This window comes from Micromesistius poutassou (genome assembly GCF_964030765.1).
Source record: "Micromesistius poutassou genome assembly, chromosome: 16".
Lineage (NCBI taxonomy): Eukaryota > Metazoa > Chordata > Actinopteri > Gadiformes > Gadidae > Micromesistius > Micromesistius poutassou.
In genome coordinates, this window is record NC_140286.1 from 6429765 (window position 1) to 6440963 (window position 11199).

At 45.2% G+C, this 11199-nt stretch overlaps 1 protein-coding gene across 1 annotated transcript in view; it reads right to left on the minus strand.

The window, feature by feature from the left end:
* ak5 (adenylate kinase 5) overlaps positions 1-9989 on the minus strand; it is a 44848-nt gene extending 34859 nt beyond the window's left edge. Inside the window, exons 1-5 of the mRNA XM_084480961.1 lie at positions 9724-9989; positions 8181-8367; positions 5219-5386; positions 3879-4051; positions 1349-1462 (exon numbers count right to left, since the gene is read on the minus strand). Coding sequence (XP_084337087.1) covers positions 1349-1462; positions 3879-4051; positions 5219-5386; positions 8181-8367; positions 9724-9783 — 702 coding nt within the window. The 5' untranslated portion in view covers positions 9784-9989. The remainder of the gene's footprint in view (positions 1-1348; positions 1463-3878; positions 4052-5218; positions 5387-8180; positions 8368-9723) is intronic.
* Between the last annotated feature and the right edge of the window lie 1210 nt (positions 9990-11199).

Here is an 11199-nt window from a genome sequence, read left to right on the forward strand (position 1 = left end):
TCCTTTCAAGGAGCTAAAGATGGAAAAAGAAGGGGGAAATTGGCAGTTATGCAGTTAGATGTGCTGATATTCATCGACATCATCATCATCATCATTATCATCATCATCATATAAACCTGAGAAAATACACTGCAGAGTGACACCTGCTCACAGGCTCCAGCCCCAGCCAGCTGAGACACCTGCAGATCCCATCTGGAACCTGTGTGTGTGTGTGTGTGTGTGTGTGTGTGTGTGTGTGTGTGTGTGTGTGTGTGTGTGTGTGTGTGTGTGTGTGTGTGTGTGTGTGTGTGTGTGTGTGTGTGTGTGTGTGTGTCATGATCAGCGTGAGTGTGTGTTTTAGCGAGGAGCTGGGAAACTGTGTTTCAACTGTGAAGAGTTCAAGCCATCTTGTCAACAGCCATTTCCGTTCTGCTGGAGTGTCCTTGGGCAGCACACATTGACTCTCTGTCGAACGGAACGTGGTCATGTTCTATTTCTGAACGTACAACAGCTGTCGTACCTCTTATATGTGTGCGTGGAGAGGAGCGTTTCTGTACACGCGGCTCAATCAGACTTTGTAGTTTGTCGTTAATCCATTCGTCTGTTTCATTTAGCCTTTGCTTTTAGGCTACGGTCGCTACAGCATACAGTTGCCTATGCTAGCTTGCAATGGAAGTAAGCCCGATCTTTTGCAAGGTTGCACGCACTCATGCACACACTCACGCAAACATGCACGCACACAAACACACACACACACACACACAGCTACAGGCGATTATGGCCTCCTGTTTGGTGGTGGAAGGAAAGCAAAGCAGCCAGACGGAAGCTCTCAGGGTGTTGAAGTAAACACGCAAGCAGCTTCTACTTCAAGCAGACGTGACCCAAACGCAGGAGTCAAGTGCAGACTACTTAAACACTACATGTGTATCTAAGGGACTATTATAAACCTCTGAGGTGGGGTGTGGTCTAAGGCAGTGGTTCTCAAATGGGGGTACGCGTATGCCTAGGGGTACTTTGGAGTGCAATGAAAATGCTTTGTGCCGGTGAAGGGGTTACTCAGCTGATAAAAATATCTTAGAGGGGGTACACTAGTATAAAAACTTGGTCTAAGGTAACACTGAGAAACACTGGTCTAAGGTATAGCGGTGCTGTATGCCGCTTCAGCTTTGAAATGTATGGACATTTATCGTGGGGTTATTTCAATCCTTTGCAGCAATATATTAAATATCAACCAGCAAATAAAGTGAAGCAAGTAATGAATGACGAATGAGCCATGACTATCTTTGTTCCAAGGTTATTATGTCGCCTTCTGCACTGCAACCTTCCCGTCTCCAGACAACCTTGTTCAAAAATGATTTATTCATCTCACCTGGTCTTCAAATGACAAGGCCTGTCCCACGTCACGCGGGAACCCGTCTATGACGATCCCAGCGGCGTCCGGGATCTTCATGATCTTCTGTTTGATCTCTGTGATGGTGGTCTCCTACAAAACAACAGAATCGTAGTCATTGTTGAAATGCTTCAGTTTGTTCCCAAATGAAGGAGAAGAGTTTGAGCCATCAAACCATAATTTTCAGAGAAAATCAATCCACCATGAATCATCCAAGCTCAAGCGTTATATTTATATTTCATGCCCCCACTGGCTGCTCTTATTTGGAGGAATGTGGTTGGGAGACCGAGCGGCAGAACAGGAGAAACACTGTTTTGAAATATGAAAATGTTTCAAAAGGGCAATGTATATAATTGTGTACATCAAGCAAATCCCGACCGTGATTTCGACTAACAGGCAGACCTGCCCCCCCCCCTCCCCCACCAACGCAGCCCCATCCTCACTCCCATGCACCCCACTAACAGAACACAGAACACACACTGTTGGCCATCAGCCCAGAGACACAGATTAGGAGTAATCGATAAAAAGCATCTCTGTGGCCAGATAATGATGCAGGCCCATGAGTGTGTGAGTGTGAACGAGGAGGGGGTGGGGTGTGGGGGGGCGCGGCATAGCGGTGAGGCTGTGATGGTCTCTAATTTGGAAGAAAAGCCAGCACATAAACACCACACACAGGAACCCGAGGATCAAGTGCTCCGTACTGCCTCCAAGTCCTCGTTTAAAAAAAGCAGAAAAAAACACACCCACACTGCAAGGAAAATGTTGTTTTTCTCCTGTGGTTTCGGGCCAATGTTAAAATCACTGAGCTGTTTGACATTTCACCGCATTGACATTTCATTTTTCCGCTTGACTAAAACAAGAGTCTGGGAACATCTGGGGGCACGGTGGCTGGTTCTTACTTCTCTTCTCACTATGAAGGTATAACGTTGTATATCAGTACATATACATCTTTATTTGAATACAACCGTGTGGTTTGGATTAGGAGGTTTGAAACAAACAGGGAGATTCGTACAAAAAATGTACTCATATATGTCATATTTCTCTTAGAAAATGTCTTCATTGATACTAAAATACACTGCAGAGCTTCGCTTGCTGATTTGATTTCACAGGTTCCAACAGCGACTGTTACCCTCATATACATATGGGGCTTTAGGGTCAGCCATAGTGTAATGAGGCATACATCTCGAGTCCCCAGGTGTTCCTTCCCCATGCAGACGGAGACGTGATCGTCCTGTACCTTTTAGTTACACAACATGTTAACACGTCGCTGTGTTATAACTTTTGGGTCCTCTTTGATCTGCAGACGATCTAAACAGCATGGCTGTATCCTGAGGTACACAGCGCTCAGGATTATTATTGGACGGGGGCTGAGGGCTTGATTAGGGATGTGCAGATATACTGCGCAGCTAGAGATTCATCTGCTGTAAAGTAACGCAAAAGCCACCGCCGGGAGCCACTCTCTCCTCCATGGTTGTGTGCGTGTATCTGTGTGTGTACTTCCTCCTCCAGGGTTGTGTGTGTGTGTCTGTGTCTGTGTGTGTGTGTGTGTGTGTGTGTGTGTGTGTGTGTGTGTGTGTGTGTGTGAGCCTTTGTGCATGCCTTTGTGTGTGTGTGTGTGTGTGTGTGTGTCTATCTATGTGTGTGTGTGTGTGTGTGTGTGGGGGGGGGTGCATGTGCGTGTGTCTTTGATTTTTAATTTGTGGGTGTATCTATGCGTCTGTATGTGGGTGTGAGCCTTTGTGCATGCCTTTGTGTGTGTGTGTGTGTGTGTGTGTGTGTGTGTGTGTGTGTGTGTGTGTGTGTGTGTGTGTGTGTGTGCTAATGAGACATGAGATAAGCGTCACTCCTTCAGTCTGCATATGATATGGACGCATTTAATTAGTCCCACACGACTAAGATGATATAAAGACCTCCCATGCTTACACATCTTATCATTACTCTCTCTTTCTTATACGCACACATGCACACACACACACACACACACACACACACACACACACACAGACACACAGACACAGACATACACACAGACAAAGCCTGGATTGTGCTGGCGGTGCTGGCCGAGTTTGTGTTTGCCGTGAGCCAATCACAGGCTTACAGATAACCGCCTCCAGCCACATGATTGATCGAAATGGCATGAAGCGAAAGAGAGTGAAACACTGCGTTCGCCTAGATTTGACTTTAGATCTGTGGAGTGTGTTTGGTTAACGGTTGGTTGAAGCAGCCTCCCCTGGCCCAAGTTGTTATTTGATTGATATTCTCTCTTTTTATCGCCCTCTCTTTATGTCTTTCGCTCTCTCTCTCTCTCACTCTCTCTCTCTCTCTCTCCGCTCTCTCTCTCTCTGTCATCTATCTCTCTCTCTCTCTCTCTTTCACACACACACACACACACACACACACACACACACACACACACACACACACTCACACACACACACACACACACACACACACACACACCACACATACACACACACCACGGCCCCCACGGCCCCCACAGCCTGCCCACCTGCGGCGCCAGCTCCCCGTTGGTGATGATCTTGGCGATCAGACTCCACTTGCGGTTGCTGGTGGCGTTGTGGATCATCTTCCTGCGGAGCAGCTCCCCCACCGAGACATACTGGAAGCCGTAGCGCTCGGCTATTTTCAGGCTCTGTGTTCCTTTACCGCTGCCCGGACCGCCTGCCGGGGAGAACAACAGCGGGGCCTGGTTGTTAGTGGTGGATGGGGCAAGCGACGATGTGTGTGTGTGTGTGTGCATGTTTGTGTGTGTCCATGTGTGCGGGTGTGTGTGTGCGTCTGTGTGTATGTGTGTGTTTGTGTGTGTGTGTGTGCATGAACTAGACAGGTGTGAGAACCTGCACAAATGCTGTTTGCAGAAATGTGTGTGCCATTGTGCGATGTTGTGACTGTAAGTATTATGCAAGTATGGCATGGGGGGGGGGGGAGGCGGTGTTGGTGGGAGTGTGTGTGTGTGTGTGTGTGTGTGTGTGTGTGTGTGTGTGTGTGTGTGTGTGTGTGTGTGGGCATCATATAACATAAACAGGTACGTGTGAAGCTCTTTCGCTCCTCTCTAAACAATACATCGATCGTCCCTCTATCCTCACTCACAAGGATTGTGTTAATGGGACACGTTTTTACCTGTGTGTGTGTATATGTGTGTGTTTCTGTATGTGTATGTGTATGTGTGTGTGTGTGTGTGTGTGTGTGTGTGTGTGTGTGTGTGTGTGTGTGTCTGTATATGTATGTATATGTATGTTTGTCTGTGTGTAGCATAACAGTCCACAATTCAAAGGGCTTGTGCTGACGGCTAGGTCAGGTGAGGTGGATGATATACAAACAGCAGATGGACCCTGACGTAACCCGTAGAGACAATCGATGAAGCTTGTTACGTGTTTTTAGATCATGAACTTTGTTCAAATGAAGAGGCCATCCTTTGCCATATCATATCATGCAAATGCCATGTTCATGTTCACCAGGATGCATATTCATTGAACAGACCCATGACAGGAAACCAGATTGAGCGTCCGAAGTGGTGAGGGATGTGGCACACGCAGCAGGATCTGTTAGTATGGGTCGGTGAAAAATGTGCCGCTATGCTACCATGTTAGCCTTTCCATCTGTGTGTGAGTTTGTTCATCAATCTGTTTGTTTGTCAGTCTTCGTCCGAGTGCCGGGCTATCCGTCAGCTAATACCCTCTTACCTCCACACACACACACACACACACACACACACACATACACATGCTGGCACACATGCATTAACACACACACTCCCCCAAGGCCTTTGAGTGGTTCTGTCTGAAGTAGAGCTAGGGTGAGGTGTGAGTCTGGAGGGGGCCCACTTACCGATGACGAGGATGACTTTGGGCCGGGGTCGGGCGGGGTCAAACACCTCGTACTCCTCGATGAGCTCGGCCGTCTCCGACAGGTCCGAGTCGCTCTCGATGGAGAACTGGCTGATGGGAGGGAGGCGGTCATACCGCCGGTAGGGGAAGTTGGGACTGTCGGGCAGCACTGTGGCAGCATGGCGGGTGGGGGTGTGGGCGGGGAGGGAGTGGACAGACAAACATTATATACATGAGCTAGTAGTAGAGCTAGTTATGGATGAGCATAAACCATAAACACATAGAGAAGAGAAGAAGCGGGGGACCACTTGTTGATCCCTTCTGACTTCTAAGCTTTCAGACGGATGGAAAACAGGGTTTTAGCCCGGCCTTTCTTGTGTATATACATACATATAAAGGACTTAATAGATGCACATAAATACATAGAGAGGAAGAAGGACTAAACCACTTGTTGATCCCTTCTGACTTCTCAGTGTTGAGACGATGCGTTCTGTAGAAACCAGGGATTTAGGACTTTCTTATGCATACACACATACATATAAAGGACTTTACGGATGCACATAAATACACAGAGGGAGGAAGGAGGACTGATCCACTTGTTTGTTCCTTCCAAAGAAGATGGGTGTTGTCTGGAAAATATGGTTTGAGGCGTTATCTTCCAAACACCCAGAATCTAATCTGTGTGGGATACCCTTATGATGCCTGGAGGGGTGGATTGTTTATATTTGGCAAGGAGTTATATAAAAAAATATCCCTCTTACAAGATTGTAAATAATAAGGTTGTGTTTATAAAGTACTATGGATTTAAGAATAAAACCGCCACAAAAGAGTAAGTATACTTTAATACATAGTTGCAGTGAAAATACATTCAACAGGGTGCAGGAAATATGAATGAGTAAGATTCAATTGGGATGAATGAAGCCATATATTCACTCACACAGAAATCCTAAAATAATCAGGAATTTGGCCTTGAATATTTCATCATCCTTGAGGAGAAGTTTCCAGTAGCCATAGTTCCATTTTTCTGTTTGTCACAGCACGAATAGTAGAAGCACTATATGCAGTATTGACACAGATGTCTATATGAGGAAGACATGCACCTCAACCTGTCAACGAGTTCACAGAGTCCCAGAGAGATGGGGTTGACATTTTGCATCTAATTATTATTTGGTTGAAAACAGGATGTTATTGTCCTGTCGATGTGGTTCCTTCATGCATCTTTAGAGAGTGACCATATAATAAAATATAATAAGAGATTCATGGCAATCGAAGAAAAGAGCAACACTATCTCCTCAATAGCTGAATGTGCCTCATCTCTTCTGACATGTCTCAAAAAGACTTGTGTCCATCTGTAGGAGATTGTCAACAAATATATGGCAACCATATGATGGTTTACAACATAATACAATGAAATGGAAATGACAAGTAAAAAAATAAATTAATGGCTTCTGAATTTAAATTAATTGTTATCAATTGTTAATTAATTGTTAAAAGTTATCAAGATGAAGTAAACAACATATTTATGAAATGTTTCTAAACGCAAGCACTCACAGTATGACTCTATTCTTGTTTCTTCATTAGAGCGTTCCAAAATCCACATTTAGTGACACAAATAAATAACTCAACACTCTAATTTGGTTGATCTAAATTAATGGTGTCTCTTTCCATTATACAGCTAAATACACTGTTTTGCATTGTGGCTGCATTATTGAGTGTACACTAAGTACTTCGACAAAACACAACAACATGCAGGTTGAAAAGAAAACTGAAATATTCTCAGTCTCTGAGTCTCTAGATAAGCAAAGATTTACATTCAACAACACAGCTATTTGGGGTTTAATCCCACATTTTGCAGTGTGCTGATTTTGCGGTGATGTGAACTGTAATGCGCTGGAAAGTATAAGCTTTAAATGGGGAAAAATACACACACAAAACAACACATTTGAACTTCCCATGGAAGCCAAGAGGAAGAAATGTGTGACTAGGCGGGGAAATCTCTATCCCTGATTAAGCCTCGATAGCCTGTAGCTGAACACTTTAGCTGGCTGAGTTTACGTGCATCCTCATCACAAATGTTGATAGCAGTAGTCTTCCCAGACAGCTATCTCCCACGATCTGCAAAAACACCAGACTACACCTCTTACACGTGCCCCCATAAAGAGCACTGACAGTAAACTTAAACTTAAATGAATTCCCATTCATTAATCTGTTTGTTTTTCTATGAGTGACATCATGCTTCTGTTCCATTACTCACTTACGTCACTTATTAATGTTTAGGCCATCTGATGCAAATGGATGTTTACGCGGACGTTCGCCTGATGATCTGTTATGGCGTCGCTCAATCATTCTGCCTCATGGTCATCAACATGGTTGACTCACGGCCGATAAGCTTTGCATTGCAAATGTGACATACATGCCCTAAAATGAATGCATTGCATCCAGTCACTTCTTCCCTGTTGTCCCACTGACCCATCAGTGAACAACAATGCCCTTTCATTTCAACCATTAGCCTAACATGTACATAACTGTTGCACTGCAACAGTTCTAACATGTATACATTTAGCGTAAATTATTTTGCTGCATTTCTACATAGATTTAAAGCTGCTGTACATTAGATTAGATGAGATAAGATGCTGGGCACCAATCAGGTTAGAGATGCCAGGAACTCTGCTGGCTGCCATCTAAAATCTTGGCTCATACAGAAGCCAAGGCGAATCAACCCCCTAAACAGATATTTCACAACCCCCCTAAACAGATATTGTCACTCACTGATAGCTGGTAGGTGAGATTCTAACAAATGACACTCACATAATAGCCTATGACACCTTTGAGCTAAATCTATTAGACCAACTGTCTTATTTGATGTCTATAACTAACAATGACAAACATATACAGCGCAATGGTGGGTGTTGGTGGTGGTGGTGGTGGTGGCACTTCAAAAATACTAAACCCCCGTTGCTCACCGTTTCTGAAGACGGACCGCCGGGACTGGCCTCCGTTGAGGGGGGGCAAAGACTTCTTCTCCTGGCCCACAAAGGTGTCCCAGCGCACATTCTCAGACCCCCCCAGCTCACGCACCTTCCTCAGGCAGCCCTCCAGGTAATCGATGGGGTCCTCGGGACGGTAGTACATCAGACCTGTCAGCAAGCTCTGGAGCCAGAACGTTGAAAATAATACATGAGGGACATTCAAGATGGAGACGGTAAAGTGGTAGAGAGAGAGGGAGAGAGAGACAAAGAGAGAGCGAGAGAGAGAGAGAGAGAGAGAGAGAGAGAGAGCGAGAGAGAGAGAGAGAGAGAGAGAGAGAGAGAGAGAGAGAGAGAGAGAGAGAGAGAGAGAGAGAGCATTGTCTAGATGGAGAGAGAGTATGTGAACAATGAATTCAGATAAAATCCACAGAGTGAATGTGAATTGTTTTTTGTTCCAGCAATGCTGCCAAGGCCAATTGTTCTGCTACAGCATGGTCGCGTTTCAGCCTTCTCTAACTTAAGAGCTCAAGAAACACTCTTGTTGCTCTTGGCTTAGCTGTGTGTGTGTGTGTGTGTGTGTGTGTGTGTGTGTGTGTGTGTGTGTGTGTGTGTGTGTGTGTGTGCGTGTGAAAGAGAGTGAGAGCTAATGGTCCACATCTTGGCGGAAGGAAGCAATGGGATTTTTTCCCATGACTTTAGATGTTCTGTAAACAATGGATCCCCCAAACCCTTTTACGCGCCTTGCGTGTTTATCCAACAGCTAGCTAATGAGCATAATCAGCTGGATACAATCACTTATTGGAGAATATCGCCATTTGAGCTATTAGGTAAATTGGTAGCCAATCAGCAGGCTGTTTTGGGGGTTTTATGTGTTCTTTGTAATTACATGTCATTGGTGTGCGTCCACGGGGTTTCTAAGTAGGCTGTCACCGCGATGCAGTGTAGGCAATAATAACACATTATGGATGAAACGCTTGACTGGATCTGGTAGAGCTGCCAGGCAATTACAAAATGTTGTAATTGCCTGGCAGCTCTACCAGATCCAGTTTAATAGTTTAATAGTCGGTTAACCGACTATTAAACTGCTGTTAGAGTACGCTCCGGAGAAATATCTTTCTCTGTTTACTGCTTCTCCTGATTTACACGTAAATGCCAGCCAATGCCTATCGCCAACAACTTGAACTTGCGGTTTTTTTGGCCAGGTAGCACGGCGCACACAGACACACGCACACGCGCGCGCACACACACACACACACACACACACACACACACACACACACACACACACACACACACACACACACACACACACACACACACACACACACACACTAATATCTTAAAGAAAGACCATTTGTAGCCAACATTATTTTCCTATTGTTGCTATTGTTGTATGTTTTTAACTAAATATTTGAGAAGATTACTTCGGTATAGACAGCTATTTCCTTTCTGAAGTAGCCTAATTAATCATTATTGTTGGGGTCCTCTCGCAACCACGGAGCGTTCGGAGGCACGCGGCTCGCGCGCTTTCTCTCACCTCAAATAGTTGAGGTATCTCTCGTTTGGCGAGATACTCCTTGGCGTCGTTGGTATTCATATCTTCGAAACGTCTTGTCGAATAGTCCAGCGCAACTTCGAGGTACCTTTACTCCTTTGTAGGGATCGTTGTCCGTCTCTTTGGTGACGACCGAACGGCAGTCAAACCCTCCGCTATGTTAACTGAAAACCTCAGCGCATTTTTTGTTCCGCGGTGTCACTTCAGAATGGGATTCCTGTAGGCGATGTCACCGTGCCACCCTCCTCTTCAGTCGTGTGCCTTGTCTGTCCTCCTTCATAAAGAAGTCTGCCGCGCGTTCTTCTGTGCGTACTAGTTCTTCCGCGGCCACACACACACACACACACACACACACACACACACACACACACACACACACACACACACACACACACACACACACACACACACACACACACACACACACACACACACGATGCTTCACGTGGACGCGTTGGCCCCTTGAATGCGCGGCATGTCGAACGACGCACTGTTTATTCGCGCACCTTTGTTTCACTTGAGCTCATCAGGCACAACATGAGGCGAACTTGAGGCGCGTGTGTTCGGCGGGTGGGAGTATAGGCTGTCTATCTCATAATGGAGCTAGACTGACCACTGAGGAATGGGGGAAGTGAACACGAATTGCCAACTTGTAGTACGCAACGGGCATAAGTAATTCATTATAAAATAATAATACTGAATAAATACTTACGACATGTAGGCCCAGTAGGCCTACAACTACATGCACGAGACAGAAAGGCGCGTATTCGTGTTAATGAGAAGGCCTGTACAGATAGTCATTTTTAAATGGCTTATGCATGCAAGAAAGCGAGACAATTTCGTGAAAGCGACCAAAAGACTAAACAGCTTAGTTCAGAGTTCAGAGCAGCTTTGAGGCTATCCAGGATTTGTGTGTCGTTAAAAGCCAGCGCTATGTAGCCTAAGCCTTTAGTATACTGAGGGGTTGCATCCTGAATCACTAATCCTCTCGACAGCTCCCTTACAGTGCACCTTGTAGAACATAATCACAACGCCATTAATTGAACCAGAAGTCTCCTCAATAAGGTGTGCCTGCGTGGGTGCGTGTGCGTGTGTGTGTGTGTGTGTGTGTGTGTGTGTGTGTGTGTGTGTGTGTGTGTGTGTGTGTGTGTGTGTGTGTGTGTGTGTGTGTGTGACATATTTCCGTCAAACAAAATAAGCACTGAACACACCTTAGTGCTGACGTCTGTGTATATATTAACGAGCAAATGTAATGTAATGTTTTTATGTAGGCCTATATTTATTTTGTAATTCAAAGATTTTTATTCAAAAGTCTTGAATTAACGTTTTGCGAATTATTCATTCCGCCAAAGCCTATACAGCTGCGTGCACGGAGAACAGAGTAGGATTAAGTAAAGTAATTATATTATATGAGCAAGTACTATTTAAAATGCTACTATTCCAGGCAGATTAGGCCTA